At 56.0% G+C, this 19,717-nt stretch overlaps 5 protein-coding genes across 5 annotated transcripts; 2 read left to right on the top strand and 3 right to left on the bottom strand.

Annotated features, from left to right (window-relative positions):
* Window positions 1–4,523: 4,523 nt before the first annotated feature.
* Window positions 4,524–4,850, bottom strand: NGA_2074900 (trna (uracil-5-)-methyltransferase; the record flags this gene model as incomplete). Its single annotated transcript, XM_005854777.1, has 1 exon — window positions 4,524–4,850. A coding segment is annotated over one exon (327 nt), but the record flags the coding sequence as incomplete, so codon positions are not given.
* Window positions 4,835–5,210, top strand: NGA_2088800 (trna (uracil-5-)-methyltransferase; the record flags this gene model as incomplete). The annotated part of the gene is made up of 1 exon (XM_005854779.1): window positions 4,835–5,210. A coding segment is annotated over one exon (376 nt), but the record flags the coding sequence as incomplete, so codon positions are not given.
* A 605-nt stretch (window positions 5,211–5,815) lies between these two features.
* Window positions 5,816–6,766, bottom strand: NGA_2022900 (trna (uracil-5-)-methyltransferase; the record flags this gene model as incomplete). The annotated part of the gene is made up of 1 exon (XM_005854776.1): window positions 5,816–6,766. A coding segment is annotated over exon 1 (548 nt), but the record flags the coding sequence as incomplete, so codon positions are not given.
* Window positions 6,767–9,355: 2,589 nt separating this feature from the next.
* On the top strand, window positions 9,356–11,682 carry NGA_2014000 (uncharacterized protein). The gene has a single exon (XM_005854775.1). The coding sequence runs from the start codon at window positions 9,454–9,456 to the stop codon at window positions 11,500–11,502; it is 2,049 nt and encodes a 682-aa protein (XP_005854837.1). The 5' UTR covers window positions 9,356–9,453; the 3' UTR covers window positions 11,503–11,682.
* NGA_2097610 (uncharacterized protein) lies at window positions 11,671–12,746 on the bottom strand (the record flags this gene model as incomplete). The annotated part of the gene is made up of 1 exon (XM_005854780.1): window positions 11,671–12,746. A coding segment is annotated over one exon (980 nt), but the record flags the coding sequence as incomplete, so codon positions are not given.
* Between the last annotated feature and the right edge of the window lie 6,971 nt (window positions 12,747–19,717).

Here is a 19,717-nt window from a genome sequence, read left to right as displayed (position 1 = left end):
GGTGCGGACGTGGAGGTGACAAAGGGTGTCGGGTCGCGGTGGGCTTGGCAGTGCAATCAGGCTTGTGGGCGACGCTTCGTAGGAGCGAAGCGAGGTCGGTATGGAACAACCCCCTGGCCTGCGCATTCCACCCATTTTGGTGCCAGACGACCCAGTCCGTCAGGCCATTCACGCACCTACAACACCAAAAATCAACATTTACTCACTAGGCCGAAAAGCCCTGGTTGGGAGGGGAAGTCCTTGGTGTTTCCGGATGAAGCTTGCTATTGGAGGACCCTGGAACGCTCCCGACACATCTGATTGAGACCCGTTCTCGTCATCGGTACGTTTTTATGCATCGCTTGCCATTATAAGGCTACTTGCTATTGCGAACATGTAGCCTCTCCCTTCGGTGAAAGGCTCTTACAGCTTTCCGTTCCTTGTAACCTCTTCAATCCTATCACGAAGGGAGGGTCAAATGGAAGCTCTGTTGTTGGAGCTACTACACCGAGTTAAAGAGCTGTACGATAGCATTCCCGGCTCTCCCACACAGCGAGAAGCGGACCGATGGCTGACATCTTTCGTGCACGTAGAGGGTGCGTGGGATGTCCTCCTGCACGTCCTGAACAGGGCCGTCGGTTGCCTCCCCTTGAACCCAACCCAACCGATTGACGTCCGATTGCTCTTCATATCAACAAAGATTCTGCAGGTATGCATAGGAAATGCGAGACATTCCTTGTAAATGTCGGAATGTTTGCAAGCAAGCCGTGCATCATCATTTCGCTGCCTTTCGTTTCCCCTTTCCCACAGCTGAAAATTCAGCTTGGCTGGCGGACATGCAATCCAGGGACCCAAGCAGCCATCCAACAGTGCCTGTCTTCGCGTCTTCAGCAAGAGATGCTCGGGTAAGAGCTCTACGGGCGCTGGGATCGATCTCGGAACCCGGCAGCAGGATATCGAGAGGTGTCGAAGGGCGAAGGCATGCAAACCAAGGGATAGGATCAGACACGTCGAATCGGCTCGACGAGAGGTCTCCTGGGTTCTCAAGTGTTTTCCATCCATCTTTTCCTTTCCCCTTGGCCAGGACTGCCGTCCCGCAGGCGCCGATCGTGCACAATCAGATGGTCTTGGCCTTCGTCCACATGCTTCTGCAAATGCTCGCCGAGAAAAAAGACGCCTCTGGTCCGTCCTTTGTCTTGAGTCTTACACATATGGTTGGGATTACTGGAATGCCGGACGTAGTATCCCAGACCAAGGCCTTGCTCCTCGTTTTCGAAATTTTGAAATGCATGCCGGAGGAATACAACCGCCGAGACCCAGGGCGCACACGCAGGGATCGATCGACTGTCCACCTGCAACAAGCGGACACGCTGCTGATGCTGGAGCTGACGCGCACGGTGGTGGATCAGTGCGACGAGTTGATGGATTTGCGTGTTGGGTGCCAGGCGCAGACCCAGACCCCGGAGGCAAGGGAGGCAGGCCTCAAAGTAAAGCTTGCCGCCCTGCAGTGTCTGCGGAGCTGGAGCGAGCATACGACGCTGGAAGTGGGCTGGGTGTCGCCCACAGAGATGATGACGGGGGGCGTGCTGGGCACCCTGGAGAGGCAGGCCTCCTTGGTCCAGAGAGGACAGGCGCTCCCCGCCGAGATGTATGTGCTGGTGCTGCAGATAATGACGGATTCTTTCCGGAGCCACAGCTTTTTCACGTCCGATCCCAAGGGACCTCCAGGCAGCCCGGAGGAAGCCACCGTTTGTAAGCGGGCGTTTGGGGCCATGGCGCGTTTGGTGGTGGGGATGGGTCGCATTGTCACGCCTCCGAAGCATTCCTACGCTGACACGGAGGAAGCGGCGCGCTCCGCCTGCGACGCCCTCACCACCTTGCTCCAATTGCATTTGGCTCCCATGTTCCAGCACTACCGGGACCGTTTGCGCGGGACAAGCGAGGGGGAATCAGAGCTCGCTTTGTTTCGAGAGCTTCTGCAGCTCCTCGTTCAGTTTACGGGCCACCAAGATTTGAGCGGCGTCGCGGAGCCACCCCTAGAGCTCTGGTATTTCCTTCCGGAGCTGTTGGACTGGCAGGAGGCTCCCAGCCCCGAGGCCCGCGCCTTTCTGGCGGAGATGATGCCCGCTTTAGTGGAGACTATCCATGGCCAGTGCGCGGCCCCGCGGAGCTGGGGGGAGAGGGAGTGGGGGCTGGCCTTCATGAATCGAAGCGCGCGAAAGAGCCAGGCGGGCCAGGAGGCCGCGGGAAGCGGCGAAGAAACGGACTGGGACCATTTCATGGACAAGGTTTACTTCCGGACGAGTGCGAACGACGTCATCGAAGCCATGGCCTCCACCTGGCCCGAAAAACACCGACCAGGGGAAATTCTGTACACCATCATGACACGATGCAGCAGCGACCCCTTGGCTATAGAGGCAGTGCTGCTGTGCCTGACAGGAGTGGCGCGGGGCTTCCAGAGTGGGGACCGGTACTACGACACGGAGGACGAGGAAGAGGGGGAGGAGGGGGAGGGGGAAGGCGAGGAGGAAGGGGGCTACTACGGCTACCAGGAGGCGGAGGGGACCCGGGGCGGAAGGGAGGAGGATGAGAAGCTGAGAGAGGAGAGGGCCGAGCAACGACAGCCTGCCCTATGGCTAGGGGTACTGCAAGCCTCTACTTCCCTTCAAGACCCCGCGGAATGCTTTTACCTGTGGCGAACCGCCTGCGTTCTCATCCAGGAGCTCGCACACGTCTACCTCAAAGACCTCGCCGCCCCGAGCCTGGTGGAGCACGTCATCTCTTTCCTAATCCGCGCCTTGGGCCACCGACTCACGGGCAGTGCGGCCGCTTTGGCCCTGAAGCGCGTGGTCTCCGCGACGTGCTCAAAAGCCCAAGGCTGCCTGGAGGCCGGGAAGGAGGGCGCGACGAAGCAGCGGCTGATCGCGTGCCTCCACCAGGCCCTCATTCTCAGGCCCTCTCGAGCCGACGACCTGAGCGTGCTCGCGACGCAGCCCGCAGCCTACGCCAATGTGGTGGAGGCTCTGGTCCTGCTGGTCCTGGCCACGGTCTCCGCCGTGAACGAGCACACTGCACCGGTGTTGCTCGAGCAATTGGGCGCCGTCACAGCCCTGGTTCTGGACAGCGGCCCGGCGGGCGGTCGGGCCTCGTTGGCTCAGGTATTGGTGTCGATCATATCGGGGATGCGACGTGGGGGGGGATTGAGCTTGATCGATACCCTTTTGCAGCGCGCATGGCAGCCCATCGACCAAGTCATTTTCGGTCCATTGACGGAGTCGGAGAATCCCAGCAAGGCCATCGATGCCGCCTGCAGGGTTCTGGGGGCGTGTCTGCGAGCGGTAACTGACAAAGCGACATTTTTGCCCCTCCTGCTGACCAGGCTTCGCCCTTTGATTGACTTGAACATGCAAGTGCTGGAGCAATACCGGGAGGCATTGACGCCGGCCGCGGCCCTCCAGCACGGACGCCCCGCCCCGCAAGACATGTCGGAAGTCCTCCTGTGGCCTGCACCTGTGCGTTTCTTGAGGAAGGTGTTGGCCGCGGGGGCTCGGACACCGGTAGAGGGTTGGTGGCCAGCCTTTCAGGGGGCGACGGATAGTTTGTGTCGACTGGTCTCGTTCGGACTGGCGATCAAAATCGGCGATGAGGACGAGTCGGGGAATCAGGTGCGCCGGCAATACCTTGTGGATTTTTATGCGGAGCTCTTCGGCTTCATGCGGGACATGATCCTCGTGACACTGGATGGAGCGCCTCCGACAAGCTTGCTAGCGGAGGACCCTATCTGCCTGCGCCGAGGACTGGAAGTTGCCATCATGGCACTGGACCTTCCGTTGGAGAACTCGCTATGCCTCACCAAAGCCCTTGCCTACCTGGAGGCGGCCTTCCGGCTTCTCTCGGAAGACAGTGTTGTTTCCGCACTGCACGACCTTTCTCCTCGCCTGGTCCTTGCCTTATTCAAGATGCTAGTCTCCACAGCAAACATGCCCACGAACGTGAAACGTGCGACAGCGGATGTCCTTTACATCGCACTCTTTGCCGACGGGCGCGGAGGCAGCACGCGAGTCTCTCTCCTCTTCCAAGAGGCGCTCTCCATCCTTTTGGCGTCGGAAGGGATGACGCACTTAAGATCCTTACTGGGTAAGGACAACGCGGCGGTTGACTGGCTGCGCCAATCTTTCTCAGCTGTGCTGCGAGAGGCTCCTGCGGGACCGCCCAAAAGAGTGCTCGTGGACCTGGTGAAATGCTTCGCAGGCTTGGGACGGAACGAAATGACCTTGGAGGAAGTGCGTGAGAGCGTGGAGAGGAACCAGGCAAGCGCTTCCATATTCCCAGATCTAGCAATGTAAACTTACGGCGTAAGGTGTGGCTCGAATACCGTGTATCCACAAATGTACCATACGCAGACAAAGCTGGCCAGTCATTAAGGGTAAAAACAAAAGAACAATGCTATTAACGACCTAAGCTTGTTCACAGTATGCTTTAGCGCGTCCACGTAAGTCACACAAGAATTCTCTCAGCCATCGATCAATGTGTGGCAGCATCTGCTCCTTTCTCGTCGGTTCCGCGTCGCTGTAGGTGGACGGCGACCTCGATATGCCGCGTGCCCGGGAAGTGGTCAAGGACACACATGTCCACCACTTTGTGCGTGTGAACAAGCCCAAAGCCTGCGAGCGACAGGAACTTCCTGTCTGCACTCTGTCGCCGTTCTTCCTCGCTCTCCCCGCGCAGGTCACGCAATAAGGAGAGGGGCGCACAGGATATGTACAAGATGTCTTCGTAATTAGAGACCATCTTCCGTGTGTGTCTGTCCAATCCAGCCCGTGGCGGGTCTACGAGTACAACCCGAAAGGAAGGGTCGTCCTCACCGGGTGGACTCTGCCCCATGCCCTGCGCCCGTGCGGTCAGCCCGGCCTCCCCGCCGGCACTAGCTACCCGCTTCCCCGGCCCGAGCATCGTTCTTGCCCTCGCTCCCTCGCCGTCGTGCTCCTCCTCCTGCTCTTGCTGCCGCCGATAATGGCCCAAGCGCTCTGGATGGAACCTCTCGCTGGGGATCTGGATGACCGAGGCGTTCTTCACACCGTTCAGGGCCAGGTTCTCCTTGGCTGCGGCCACCAGCCGCCGGTCAATTTCCACGCCTACCACCCGACGAAATTTCCGGCTCAAAGCGACCGTGTGATTTCCTCCGCCGCAAAAGAGCTCCAACAAATCGAAAGCAGGCGGCTTGTCTCCGCTTGGGGGGGGGCGGCAGACGCGGGGACGCAAGCCCTGCCTCTCGCGGCACACCCGTCCCTCTCCCCCCGATGCAACGTCCACACACCCCTCGCAGCCTCCAGGCCCTCCACGACCTTCCGTGTCCCCTTGCTGCTCCCGGTCCCCGTCCTCCATTTGTCTTTCCCTTCCCCTCTCATCGGCCTCCCCCCCCGTCGCCTGCACGCCACGAGGGGCATCGCCTCTTTGCAGGACGGCGTCGGCCCGCGCACACAGCCAGCGGAGGGTGTGGAGGGCCATGCACCCGTTCGGGTTGGAGAACGCCCCGTCCCACTGCTTGTACCGCAAGATCGAAGGACAAGGGTGCGGGACGCCGGCCGGAGCCCGCCTTGGCCCTCCTCTCGGGTCCCTGCCCGTGTCGGCCCCACCGGTCCCAGGCGCGCAGGGAGGCAAGGGCGACGCGCCGCGTGACGAGGCTGGCGGGGGAGGAGAGAGACAGAACTTCTCCAGCACGTAGGCCCTGTCCACGGGCAGGGCGACCCTCTTGCCCCTCCCCACCACCTGCACGCCCAGAGCCTCCTTCACATGCTCTCGTGCCGCCGCCACCCACTCCTCCTTGGCTGCTTCCCCGCCCTCTGCCCAGGCCGTCTCATAGATGAGAGCAATGAGGGTATCCCCCGCTAAAGTATCCAGAAAATTCACGGCGCGGAGGCTTCGACGCAAGATCAAGGGCCCCTCCCCCAGTGCGAGAAGCAGGCGAGGCATAAGGTCATTGATGCGACGGGAGGCCAAGGGGAACGACGAGATCACGACCGGCTTCTTGTCGGCCCCCCACATGAGGTAGCAGAGCTTACCGGGAGACCCCTGTGGCGCCCCAGTCCTCGCCGACTCCGTGATGCCCGCCATGGGGCCTGCCGGGTGGGATGCTTGCGGGAGCACGCGGCCGATCCCGAACTTGGCCCGGAGGCGGTAGTGCACAGGCGGCGAGCGAAAAATCGTAGGCTGGCAGGACCAATATGGGAAGAAAATACTTCGCAACTCATCTACTTTCCGTTGAAGAGAGGTCTCGTACTGATCCAATGATGCAGAATTAGGAGAGAGGTAGCTGAGGTCTATGCCCAAGGCCTCGCCGGCCAACATAAGGATGTCCTCACACCTTCCTTCAAAATCAGCCATCGTGCAAGAGACACACGGCCTATGTCTTGATGTACCGAGAATTGCGGCGTCTTCCAGGGCGTATTTAGAGACTGAGGGCGCCCAACAGGTTGGAGAGCTCGTCGGACTCTTCCCTGGTGCGTTCCTGCTTTCCCAAAAGCTCCAAGGCTTTCTGCGCTACACGCTTCCGATGAATAACATGCGAAGAGTGCGAAGGTAGTGACGCCAAGCGTGTCAACTCATCTTCCACGGCTGCTTTCTTTTTATCGAAAGTAATCTGAAGGGCAATGGAGGACGCCGAGCTTTCTTCCACATCCATGCAAACACCACCCGCTATATCCATTAATGGAGATCGGCAGTAAATGAACGGGCACTGGTGCAGCGGGTTGAAAACATGTCACTGCCCTTATTAGTCTCTGTGGGTCGTGGGTTTGGCAATTAGTTATGCGAGGTAAACATCATCTGTTGATGAGACGCAAGTCTGCAGTCGCGCAGGCGCAACGGGAGGGCTGAGTGTTCGAATTTTTACTTTCGCGGATAAGTATTTATGGATAAGACCAGTCTCGCATTTGCATCGACACTCGGACGAGTACGAAATGGAAGCACGTTCATTTCCCTGCCTGGTGTCGACGGTTTTTGAGGACATTTATCTCTTCCCAACCTCCTGCCCCCGGCGACGATTCTCACGACGGACTGCTGCCTGCTTTCTACCGCGATGGCCAGTGCCTGTACAATTCCGGCCTTCCTTTCCTCTCCTTTGTTTTTGCTGTTTCTGTGGCTGGATGGAACACCTGGTGCTAGTTTCTTTTCCTATGTTCTCTATTATCTCCAAGCACTTCAGGCATTCGGTCTCAAGAGCGCTACTGCCCCGAGCAAAACGCAGCATGTCACCACCCCTACTAAGAGCATAGCTAAAAGCGACAGATTGTTTGTTAACAATAGCACAATCTCATCTAAAATCTGTACGTCGAGCGTCGGGGGATACGTTGCGCTGTCTGGGCCCTGCGCGCTGCCTTCCCTCTCGTGCCTTCTCCTACCCTCTCCTCCTCCTTCTTCCCATCGCTCATGCGCACGAGATGATAGCGCTACCGTGGTGGCTGCTCTCTCCTGCCTTCCTCTCCTTTCGCTGCCACCGGGTCGTGGAACCGTCGAGAAGCAGGGCCTTTTGCACATGGGGCAGGCCTCGGACTTCTCCAGCAACCAGGGCAAGATACACTTGTCGTGATATCTGTGCTGACACGGCAGAAAACGCAGAAGATCGCCATCTTCATATTCGTCCAAGCAAATGGCACATGTCGTCTGCTCTTCCTCCTCGCTCCAGGAGTCCTTCGACGCTCCTACCCCCTCACAAGCCGTCGGCGCCTCCCCGTCTCCCGTGAGAGGGCAAGGAGAGCGCCCCCCCCGCGCCTTCCCCAGACCCGAGGCTGGCAAGGACTCCAGACGCGGGTGAGCAGGTAGTGGAAGCGGAATTCTTGAGCGCTGCTTGTTTATGACACGTCGCAAGCTCAAGAGACCCCACAAGCCTCGCAGGCCTTTGCGCCTGTCGGGGAGGGAGGTGGGGCTCGCGCGCGACAAGAGGGCAGAGGGGGATGTCGAGGCGCTGCTGCCCTTGTCTTTACTGTTGTAGGCAAGCAGTGGCTGCTGGCTAACTTTCTTACGTTGGTATTTCTCCACCTTGAGCCCACGAAGGGCCCGGTGCCGAAAGGCTCGCTGGTAGCAGGTAACGCAGAGGGCGAGGAGGAGGCCGCAGCAGCCGGAGAAGGAAAGCAGAACGAGGGAGACGACCACGTAGGTGGCGAGGGTCTCGATAGGTCCAATCTGCTTCGTCTTGGCCCGTACGTGGCCCGTGTCGTTAAGAGTGACCCGGACACGCGCGGCCCCCTCAAAACCGGGCCCGGAGGACTGGCGTTCTGACTGGGCAACGGCGTTCCTGAGGCTCAGCCCCGTGGAGTGCGAGACGAAGACCGAGGGGATGGTGATGCGCGACGTCCACTCCTCCACGCCTGACATGATGGTCCCCCACCGCTCACGGGCCGCCGAGTCGTAGACGATGACTCCCGCCGCCTCTGCTTGCTGGGCTCGCCACACCTTTTCTGTAAAATTGCATCCATTTCGTTTGATCAGCGCGATTTTACCTCGAAGCGAGGGAGCGGAAAGGGAAGATGGTGAGGAGGAAGAAAAAAAGGAATCCTGGTAGGAAGCTCTCCTTGGGAAAAGGTCAGAGCACGCATCTTCAGGCTCCACCATCACAAGTTCTCTGGCATGCAAGGGCGATTCCAGACCGAGGATATTGGGGCCGAACGCGGCGGGTCTTTGTGTGGGATTAGAAAAGGGTCGGTTTGAATAAGCGAGCAATGGTATAAATGGTCAAAGGATATGAAAGGATGTTTCAGGTATGAGACCAGAGAGAGACAAACAAGTTGTGGTCCGCCCCGCGCCTCCCAGTAGACAATACTTTATACAATGTGTAGAGCGCATGCGCGCGTAAAGGTTTCGTGAAAGCAGTAATGAGAAGGCATGCCATTCTGGACCAGGACGAGTCAGGCGCTTTCACTTACACGTGAAGATGCTTGGAGCAGCACGGCTGATCCACCACCAAGGCCCTTCCCGAGCCCAGAGAAGCTACCACACCGGCCACATAGAGTGTAGCTAGCGTTCGGCGCATTTTGCGCGGTATTTGATATTGTCTTTCCAGGCCCAGGAAGGGGCACAGGTCTGGCTCCCGATTGTGCCCGGATGTCGACTGCCGAGGCCGCCGAACGCTTCAATCCAATGGTAAGGCCAGGGCACCACCAAATAGTCTTCCAAAGTATCGGCTATGTGCGCATGTGTGTGACACGAACACGCGTAAGTTGCATTTTTCCTCGGGCTCCAGAATCCTCCAGACTCCTCGCTCGTTCAGAGACGTGCGCCTGGCGTGGGCAACGGTTCGACCTCCCCTGGGAAGGCCCGCGCTTCCCGAGGTGTTAACTTTACAAACGAGCACGATCACAATGCTCACCTCCGAACCTTTAACATCACAGAGTGAATACCCTTTACATGTCCTGAATAGCCTAGCCGCGTTCTCGTGCTCATATTTCTTATTGCGCTTAAGTTGGGCTTCTGGACCCAATGGCCGATTTGGACGACCTGGAGATCTTCTCTATCTCCCTTGGAGGCCTGCTTATCGTCATTTCCCTCATACTGTGTTGCTCGGCAGCATGCCTAGCATGCTGTGGTGGCGCTTTCACCCCGCTCTGTTGTTGGTCTGGTTGGATCCTTGCATGCTGCTCCTGGAGGGACAGCTCTTACCGCACAATTGGAGACAGGAATTTTACTACGATTACAGTGATCCCGCCGCCACCTGTCGCCGTCGCCCCTTACAACAATATGAATTCTAGATCATATCCTGTCATCGGAACGGTGGTGGAGGAGCGCTCTGGCCCCTCTCAAGCCTACCATAGTCAGGCAGAGATGGAGCTCTCCAAAGGGACCCTTTCCGGCACCGTGGAAGGCGTGGTGGTGGAAGGCAGCGCCCCGCCCGCCCCGCTCGCATCCCTGCCCCAGTGTCTGCCTCCATCGGATGCTTCCCTTCCTCACCACGCCCCTTCCTCGCATGGCCATGCAGCCCATGTCATAATGGCCGACCTGCATGCCACTCCCCCCCCCCAGACGTCTGTCCCCCGGGACTGGGGGTTTTTGGTCCTTTTTCTCCTCCACGCCTGCTTCCTCATCACCCTCGCTCTTCGTCTGGGCCTTCCCTCCCTCGGACTCTGGGAGCACGCCTTGGTCGACGACGCCAGTCGGACCGCGCCCCTCGCCCACTCTCCCGAGACCGTCGCCGTCGCTCGCAACCTCCTCTCCCTGGCGGCGGGCCTTGGTCTGGTCGCGAACGTCCTGTCCTTTGTGTGGTTGGGGTTCATGCTCAATCTGTCCACAGCCCTTATCACCAGCACCGTTTTTCTCAGCATCATGAGCGCCGGCCTCCTCGCCCTCCTCTCCCTCCTCTCCGGCCACCTGATCGGCTGCCTGCTCTTCGCCTCCCTGGCCGTCGCCGGCCTCTGTCTCCTCCGCGAGGACCCATCTCGCGTCTTGGTCTCTTCTAGCATCCTGGGGACCGCCTGTCGCGCCGTGGCCGAGTCTCGGAATCTTTTCGGGGCCGCCTACCTCCTCGTGGCTCTGCACTTTCTCTGGGTCGTGATATGGGCCGTGGCCGCCACGGGCGTGTATACAACCGTCGCTGCCGAGTCCCACGGGAATCACTTGCAGTCCGGTCGCCAGTATGGAGCCGGGCAGGAGGCGCTTCTAGGCTTCTTTCTGCTCTTCTCCCTGTACTGGGGCGCTGGCGTCTGTCAGAACACCTTGCGCTGCACCGTGGTCGGGGCCGTGGCGGCCTGGTGGTATGTTCCCGGCCCGGCCCGGGATTCCGTGAGCCTAGCTTTGGCTCGGGCGACGGGGCCCTCGCTGGGAAGCGTTTGTAAGGGCTCATTGGCGGTCTCGTTGATCGAGACGTGCAGGGTCGGCCTGCGCGGCCTGGGGGGCGTGGGCTTGGGCGGGAGCCAACGGGGGCCGGGTTGCTGTCCTTGCTGCCTGTGCCCGGGGTGCTGTTTCTGTGGCTGCCGCTGGGTGTGTGGGTGTGTGCTGGACTACCTGCTGGGTTGCGTGGAGGCGGCCTGGCGGGCCTTCAACCGGTTCGCCTTCGTCTTCGTAGGGGTCTGGGGCTACCCGTACGGCGAAGCTGCCCGTCTGGCGCTGCGTTTGTTCGAAGCGAGGGGATGGGAAGTGATCCTCAACGATTATCTGATCGGCAATGTCCTCTTCCTCGGCTGCATGCTCATGGGCGGCGTCACGGCCTTTTTAGGGGTCATGACAACGCGGCTCCTGCCCGAGGCCTTCGAGGCCCTCCCCGCCTCCGCCACCTTCGTCGCCCTGGCGGGCTTTCTGATCGGTCTGGGTAATTGCCTGCTCCTTGTGAGCGTGGTGTCGTCGGCCGTGGACACGGTCTTCGTCTGCTTTGCGGCAAGTCCTCACGTCTTGCAAACAAATCGCCCAGCGGAGTACGCGCATTTGCGCCATGTATTTGACCAATGGAGGGAGAGAGGTGTTGTAGTGGATGTGGGCTGCTCACAGGATGGGCGAGGGGAGAGGGTGCCGTTGAATGTGGCTCAGGTGTCGATATGAGGTAACGAAGAGCGGGGAGGAATGAGAGGAGAGTGGTGATGATGTTGGGAGAAGGAACAAGGGCACCAGAAGAATGCCATGTCTTCGACAGGGGGGCTAGATTGAAGAAAGATTATACAGTGCATTGTTTGATAGGAAAGCCCAAGAGGATGAAAGTAATCAAGACTTCTGAGAACGGAAAGCATGCTCAGGCGTATATTCACGTCGTCGACCGCAGGCCGTAAGTCTGCACGCTAAAGGCAACTGCCCACCCGTCTACCTACTTCACCAGAGCAAACGCCCCAAAACGGGGGCGAGAGCCGTGGAAAGCGCGATGGATATCAGGTTTACATGCTCGTTGCTCAACAGATCCAGGCCGCTGATTAATCGCACCTGCTCCGCGCCCCGCCCTTGCCGCTCCTGAGCTGTCGGATGCTTCACCACCCTCTTCTTTTCCGCGCAGTACCAGGTCGCTTGGAAAAGTCCACCCAGGATCGAGTCGGACAAAGAGCCGATGAAACCACATGCGGCCCCGATCACAGTCATGAAGAACCAGCCTGGGCACCATCCAGCCCCGGAGGCGTCATCTGGCATTCCAAGGACAAAACCGAGGATGCTGTGACCGGTCCCAATCAGTGCACCTCCAGCGATAGATGCCAAGGTGCCCGTCAAGGACATACCACCGTTCGTACCCCTGGGCACGACCCGTCGAAAGCCGGCCGTGACCAAGCGCGGGGATGAAGGACTCAATATGCCAATTTCGGACGCCCACGTGTCCCCGTTGCAACATGCATAGTGACCCACGTACGCACAGAGAAGTCGACTACGCAATGGGCTCGCTTCAAAATTTAAGGGGAGGTCGTCGGGGCCGAGGAGGAAGACGAAGGCAACCGCGATCAGGGTGCCCAAAAAAGAGCAGGCAAGGACTTGGGCTGCAGAGCGTTGGCCCCCTTGCTTGTGATCTTCTTCCAAAAGTGCCTTCGTTTCACATCGATACCTGGTGAGCATTGAGCTGCTTTGGTAAAATAGAATCATCAGAGCACCGAACCGGAGAGATGCCCCCATGCTTAAAAAGCCAACCACCCAAGCAGCCAATGCGCCACTCTTGGAAAGGGAGTGCTTCCGCAGACCTCGATACGACAAAGTTGTAGCAAATATGGTTGCCATAACCAGATTAATGAGAAATTTTGATGGTGGTCTTGACGCCTCCGAGACGGGTAGAGGTGGCAATTTATCCGGAAGAGACATGTTTTCCCTTTGGGTATGTATATGGAAGAGCTGGGCAGTTTGAGCGAAAACCTCTACAAAATCAAAAGACAGCATCTCTTCGAAACCCGATGCACCTCTATCATCTCTATCACTGATCTTGTTACGTAATGCCTTTCCGGCAACGTACACCCTCAGTGCTTGGAAGCCCGGGGCTGTGACCGTTTGTCGAGCATACGATAACCTCCTGCGGGGTCCAGGGACTCCACTCCGCATTGTTGGAGAGCAATCAATGGAGGGCTGGTGCGATCATTTTTCTTTTTATTCCCAGGTAGTGTGCTCGCTACCTTTTACGTGTCTAAACGTAGATTTCATGTTCGTTTAAAGGGAGGGGAAAAAATGCGCGACAGGAGATGTTTTTCTTGGCGAGCATCCCGAGCTATTGGGCGCAGGACCGGAGGGATGGGAAAGGAAAAGCATTCTAGTGTTTGCAAAATGTCCCTCGTCATTGGCAAACCAAGTTCTAGTCCAGAAGGACGTGATAAGGTCAATTATTGTACATTTTAATCCGTTTTCATGCACGCGTTGAAACAACTCATTTCTTGAGTGCTTTTCCGACCTCCATCACTATTTGTATGTCCCCTGTTGATGGGTTTGACTTATACCGCGTGTAGTACATTTTCTCCGAGAGGTTGCCGTTTGTGGCTTCTAACACCAGACATTTTTCTGTCGAAAGGGTACTTTGACGACACCGGTCCATTCTTTGTCAAAATATGACGCAAACAATCCGCGGGAGGTAAATGCGCTGCCTTGACTTTCACAGAATAAGCATTTTAAAATTTGCTTTTAAAATAGCGCGCTTATGTAGAATCTAAGTTTGATCCTATTTGCTATAAGCCATTTTATTTACACCATGTGATTGGATGTGGCTGCATTGTTATAAGGGGAAAACGAGTCTTGGGAAGCGCCGACCTTCGGATACTAGGAGACTTTCCCTGATCGACTATTTTAAAAGAAACGTTTCATGCGATAATATACGCCAAAAGAGATAAGGTTCAAGAGGTGGGACTATGACCAATCGCATAATACCTGCTGCCGTCAATTTCGCACAAAAATCAAGCCTTCAAAATCGTGGGCATGTGTTCCCACGTGTTACCCAGTGACATCTGGAAGGATGAAAAGTCTCTCTATTTCAATATCGGAAAAAGCGAGAGTCGATCATATGATCAACTGGAAAGCAAATCAGATGCGCAAACTTGTGTGATGCAATTCGTCCTAGCTTTCTCATTGAAGAGGCCCTAAAGCAACAAGAGTTGAATAGATGCGTATGATCACCCAACACAGAAATCATCACAAATGTAACTCATCATATGGTTTTGCACCTGACGCCTTTAGAGTATGGTATCGGCTCTCGTGTGGGCCACATAAACACTTGGGTAAGGCTCATGAAAATCCCACCAACATGCATGCCACGAACCTCACCTTTGCGACCACATTCAATTTCTCATGCGTCGAAAGATAAAGCTACTAAGAGCGGTGTGGTGCAGGAATATCTCTATGATGTGGTCTTTGGCAGTCGATGGGCTGTTTCTAGGGCTTTGGTATACAACATAAAGTGACAGGTTTCAATACCTGCTTTGGCGGTGGAATACTTCATAGGACAATTACATCGCCATCTACTGCTTCAATTGTCCTTTTGAGGCAATTGCTCTGCTTTCTAAGTAGGTTTTCCCTTACTACGTAGTCAGATATCTTGAGCGCTCCGCCTTTCTCTTGATAAAGGCTTTTTTCTTCACTTCAAAAACCCACCGCTCGCGAGTCAGTCGCATGTACGTATTTTTCAGAACAATATGAATTATGGCGTCAGATTATTAAACAAGAAGACGTATTTAATGCGGCATACCGGCGCTATCAACCCTCAATTTTCCTCAAGTATTTTCCTCCCTTCTCCATTTTCCTCCCTGCTCCTCACACTATCGGGTTGTCGACCTCCATGGTTCGTACACGCCAATTTGGTTCTTATTATTTTCAAGATGACTACATAGTCCTATTTGTGAACAAATCAATATGACGAGTATTCCGCAGGGTTACATAGAGGGACCGCAAATTGGGGCCATGCGGTATCAAGCACCTCATGCCTTTACTTAGGCCGGCCACCTGAGATCAAGACGAAATCTGGTCTGTCACATTTGTAACTCGATATTATGCGTCATGACACTCATGACTGGCTTCCTTGAACAAGTCATGTCAGCTTACCTAAGTTTGAGTTCGACAACTGAATAGTGGATCGCCATCGGCCTGCCAACAGGTCAGGCGAATAAGAGAGACAAGACATATCAGTTCAAGATGCGACCCAAAAAAACAGGGCACCTAAAGGTTTTCACAAGAAAGACTTGGCGAACGCGTCACAAGAAGGATTCGGCATCTCCTCGCAAATTGTTGTCCGTGGCGACCTTCAGCGTCCATGGTTTTCTTCCCAGGAAGCAGAATTGGTTGCACGTTAGCTCGGCACCGCCTTCCGATGTCCATGAAAGCTGGCTCGCCCGCTGGAGATTTGCCGGGAGTTGTACCCTCGGACAAAATACCGCGCACTAATTCTAATCACCGACAAAAGAGCAACTGTTCAATGGCGTGTCCGCTTGCATGACAATCTATCCTAGGTCTACGTGTTGAACGCCTGAGCGGGTCTCTTTGCTCCATGGCAAAGTGGCCTGGGGCCTGCGCATCCACCTCGCGTGCGACCAGGACGGCGATCCCGTGGACTTCGGCAATCGTTACACTTCCATTATTATGGGTCTTCCCCGTATTCTCAGAGAACTCGATCTGCAGGAGGGGTGCATGGGAAATGAGCCAGATCGTTCACACATTACGTAGCGCAAGTGGATACGTTTGAAAAGCTCTGCTCACATGTCGCTGTCATTCATCCATGCGTGGACATATTCAATCATCCGGACTTCCACCGCAGTTGCTGTTTTGTTGGGCGAAGTGACGGATGTCGAGATATTCGACAACAAAATATGTGTTTTAGTAATTTTCCGAAAATTAAAACGACTCTTCATAGAATATTTGCTGAATTGATCAATGCTTGTATCTATTTCATCCCACAGAATGGTCGGCTCGGTGGAGCTTGGGGCCACCAAATCCAGAGCAGCCAGTACTGGTTCCACCAACGGAGCTCAGCGGGAAGGCCACGGGTTCAAATCATTACTGGAGGCTTGCAATAGGATACAAGAGAAACAATCTAACAAAATAAGTAGCACTACAAATTGTCCATCTACATCATCTTGTGGGCTGCCGGCCGATGGCAAAGTCGAGACAACATCCGCTTCCAAGAACCCAGATGGTCCCAAGGGAGAATTTTACCACCCGCTTGAGAAATTCTCACGGATGGCCGGGCTTGGGCGAGATAAGAACACATCCACACCGCCCACAAACACTTCTAACGGCGCATCGTCCTTATCTTCGCAGGCGCTGAGAGCCTTGTCTCAGGCCTCATCCTTCTCGCGCGATGTGGGCTATCCCACTCCAGTGCCCGAGAAGCTCGCCTACATGCCTCCCGTGCAACAACAAGATGGGAACGCTTCCACAGTATCATACTCCCCTTTCCCCTTACTCTCAGCTACATCTTCTCGATCTCATGCGTCGTCGTCCTCCTGTCCTTCCCTATCTACTTCGTCCTCCACATCCGAGAAGGACCTTCCTGCGGGCACGTCCGAGGGCTTCGCGCAATCCAAAAACTTGGGCCAAGGCCGCCTCGATTCATCCAATGTCATGGGTCCTGTGAACGGACAATTTATGCGTCGTTTTTCAGGACCTCCCACGGCCTTGGAAGCTCCCACTCCAGCCGGGTGTGTAGATGCAAACGCTCCTCCGCAGAGGATAGTCCCCCCCGTTGACATGACGGGTGTTTCGACGCGTTCCTACAGAGGGAATAACAAATTCGACGCACAGATCCATAGAGATAGCAGTGGGAATGAGGAGGAGGAGGCCGATGATGATGAGGGCAGTGAGGATGGGAAAAACTACCACTTGGACTTGACTACCCTGGGCAAAAAACGGCGAGCCCCCCGTATGGATTTCTCCATGCTGACGCCCGAAGAGCAGATACAGTGGAAGAAAGCTCGGGCACGAAAATATAGTGCCATGGCTCGCGAGCGGCAGTCCAAGAAAGAGGAGGCCCTGCGCGCGGAGGTGGGCAGGCTCCAAGTGTACAAGACGCTGGTAGAGGCGGCCCCGGATGCGATGCTGCTGCTGTCCAACGACGCTCAGGGGCGCATTCTCTTTGCGAATAAAGAGAGCGAAAAGTTGTTTGGGTTCATTCCAAAGGGAGGCGCCGAGAAGCCATTGCCAGGGCGCTGTCTCTGGGAGTGGTTGGACGTGACGGACAGGGTGGCTATCTTCGCAGCCATCGGGAAGGTCGTCCTTTGCAAGCATCTGGTGCGCGCGGTGCCCTGTACTGTCTGGCTTCCCTCCGGTTCTGTCCCAATGCACGCCGCACGAGGGCCGCAACAGTCGTTGAAAGTCTTGATAACGCTTAGGTCAAGCGCGCAGGGCCTGATATTGATCATCCGGCCACACCAGTATACGGACCGGGACTCGGCTTCCATGCCTGGTGCCATGTGAGTAGTGGGAGAGAAATATAGGGCGGAAGACAATTGAATGAGCGTAGGAGCGGGTGGAATGACGAATGGAAAATTAACACGAATGGGCAAAATGAGTCTCTTGGAAAGATGGGGCCGCTGTATGCATGAAGGAGTCATGCGAGAGAATGTGATTATCGTGCCTCTCGGCGATCATCGAAAAGCATAGCTGTCAATGTCATGAATATAGAGCATCGCAAGAGGGGTGCTAGGCATTAGCGGGTCAAGAACAAAGCGTGAAAAGATTCGGGACGAAAGGGTGGTTCGAAAGGAAACGCTTGACAAGAATTTGCCGAATGTAAGAATGTTTAGAATGAGATCTTTTGCAGTCTCGATGCGACTGGAAGATGAAAAAAAAATGCACCACATGACATGATATGACGTGACGGAAAAATCGCTAGACACTTTCCGTAAACCTACGCGCTGGTTTTTAAAACTCTTTCCCACCTTCCAGTCCCCAGCCGCTTGCTTCTTTTTGCGTACTTTCTGCATTCTGCTCTCGCTCACGTCCTCATCCCCCCTAAGTGTCGCTGACAACAAGAAAGTTGCCTCCGATCTGTACACCACCTTTTACCGCAGTGTAAATTCTCAGTTCACACCCACGCAGTCTGCGACGCTGTGACCATGCCGTGGGTGCCGCACATGGCCCCGTCCCGCATGCCGCCCTCTGATCTCGCCAGCGCCTCCAGGCGCACAGTCCTTGCCTTGGACATAAGAGAGCAGCATCCATGCTTCATGACCGAATCCAGAGCCCCAGTGGACAGGTAAAGTAGAGATTGCAAGGTCATCGCAAGTAGGAGGGTAAGGACGAGCGAAAAAGGGGTTGTGCGACTTGGACAGGAGGGGAAATGAGAGGGGAAGGTCGACGCCATCATATTCCTCGGTGGACGGAGAAGCCTTATATAGGAGAGAGAATGACCGGTGATAAGGGACCGAAGAGCGTTCATAGGAATCGCAATTGCTATGCCCTCCAGTGTCCAGGATCCACGAAGAAGTCATTGTATGTTTCGGTACCATTTGATCGAGTCTCCGCCCCTTATGCCCCTCCCTTGTAGTGATTAGTCCGAAGCAAAATGTAGAAACTCGCTTCAATTTTCCTATGATATTCTGCTATTGGGTTGATTGGGAGCATATGGGTGGGCGGGTCGCGCCGCTTGAGCCATGACGCCTTAATATGCACCTCATCGCTTCACTGTCTTAGGACGTCCGTTGTCCCTGGACTTCGGGTCATCGGGCCCCGCCATCTGCGCTCCGTCGAAAGTGCAGCCGCGTATGCCTGAGAGAGCGGTTGTTCGGAAAAAAATCGTGAGTTTGGGCAAGAATGCTTTTGAGTTGGGCCATTTCAAGCCAGCTGGCGATTCTTCAGCCAGGGGGAAAGGTGTCCTTGTAGGGGAGGGAGGTTAATATTGCAAAGACGGCGCAGGCCTTAATATTTACAGACGGCATCAAACATCAATCACACAGGCGCATGATGGCTTGTGGATAATTGCTACATTCCTGGAGAGGAGAATTTCAGCAACGGCTTGTCTTCCCGAGCTCTTACAGTTCTATCATGAGACTCCCGGACCGTCCGCATCAAGACGGAGGCATTGTTATTATTTTAGGCATGCCGCCGGGATTTGAGTTTGGCATAGACATGCAGATAAATCAAGTCGGGCCGAATTTTAGAGGTGTTGCCGGCGTGCCGATTGGCATCCATTTGTTGACTTTTGGCACCGGCAAGGGCTTACGCCAAGGGTTTTTCATCAATATCACTCGGCCGTACGAGGTTATTGTGAAATCATGGAATGCATTGGACGAGGAGCTGATTGAGGAGGGCACAGGTCTCCCTGAGGGTTCTATGCGGAGTCTCTTGGACGCCCTGAAGCGTGGGGAGCTGAACAAGCACCTAGGAGCGTATCCAGACAGTGCCCAGGGAGGACTCTGGCGGCAACTGACAAAGTATGTGACAGCTGACGTTTTGAGCATGTGCGGCTTGGCTCTTGAGACGCGTATTCTACCTGGCGATTGGGAAGAAGAAAACGTGCGTTCTCGAGGCGCGGGGGAGGAGGCGGGAGAGGTGGTATCCCTCTGTCCCGGGGGGGGGCGTGCGGCTGTCTTCACTGACATGGGGGTGAGAGGCCGCCTTCGGGACAAGAAAGACATGACGCCTCCTGCCTTGACGCGCTACCACATGGACCGCTCGGAATTGCTGGACGACATGCTACGAGACGTTTATAGCAAGATGCCTGGGTCCTCGTCCACGGCCGCGACGGCAGCAAAGAAGCCCTCCCCCTCGTCCTTGCCCTTCCCCCCCTCCTCCTCATCCCCGTCCGCCTGGATGAATCTCCTCGGGGAGCATCAGCTTGCTTTCCTCTCTCCTCACCTCTTTCCATGGCGGACTTAGGCAC

Source organism: Nannochloropsis gaditana (assembly GCF_000240725.1).
Source record: "Nannochloropsis gaditana CCMP526 unplaced genomic scaffold scaffold386, whole genome shotgun sequence".
In the NCBI taxonomy this organism is placed as follows: domain Eukaryota; class Eustigmatophyceae; order Eustigmatales; family Monodopsidaceae; genus Microchloropsis; species Microchloropsis gaditana.
This window is presented reverse-complemented; position numbering and strand designations above follow the sequence as displayed.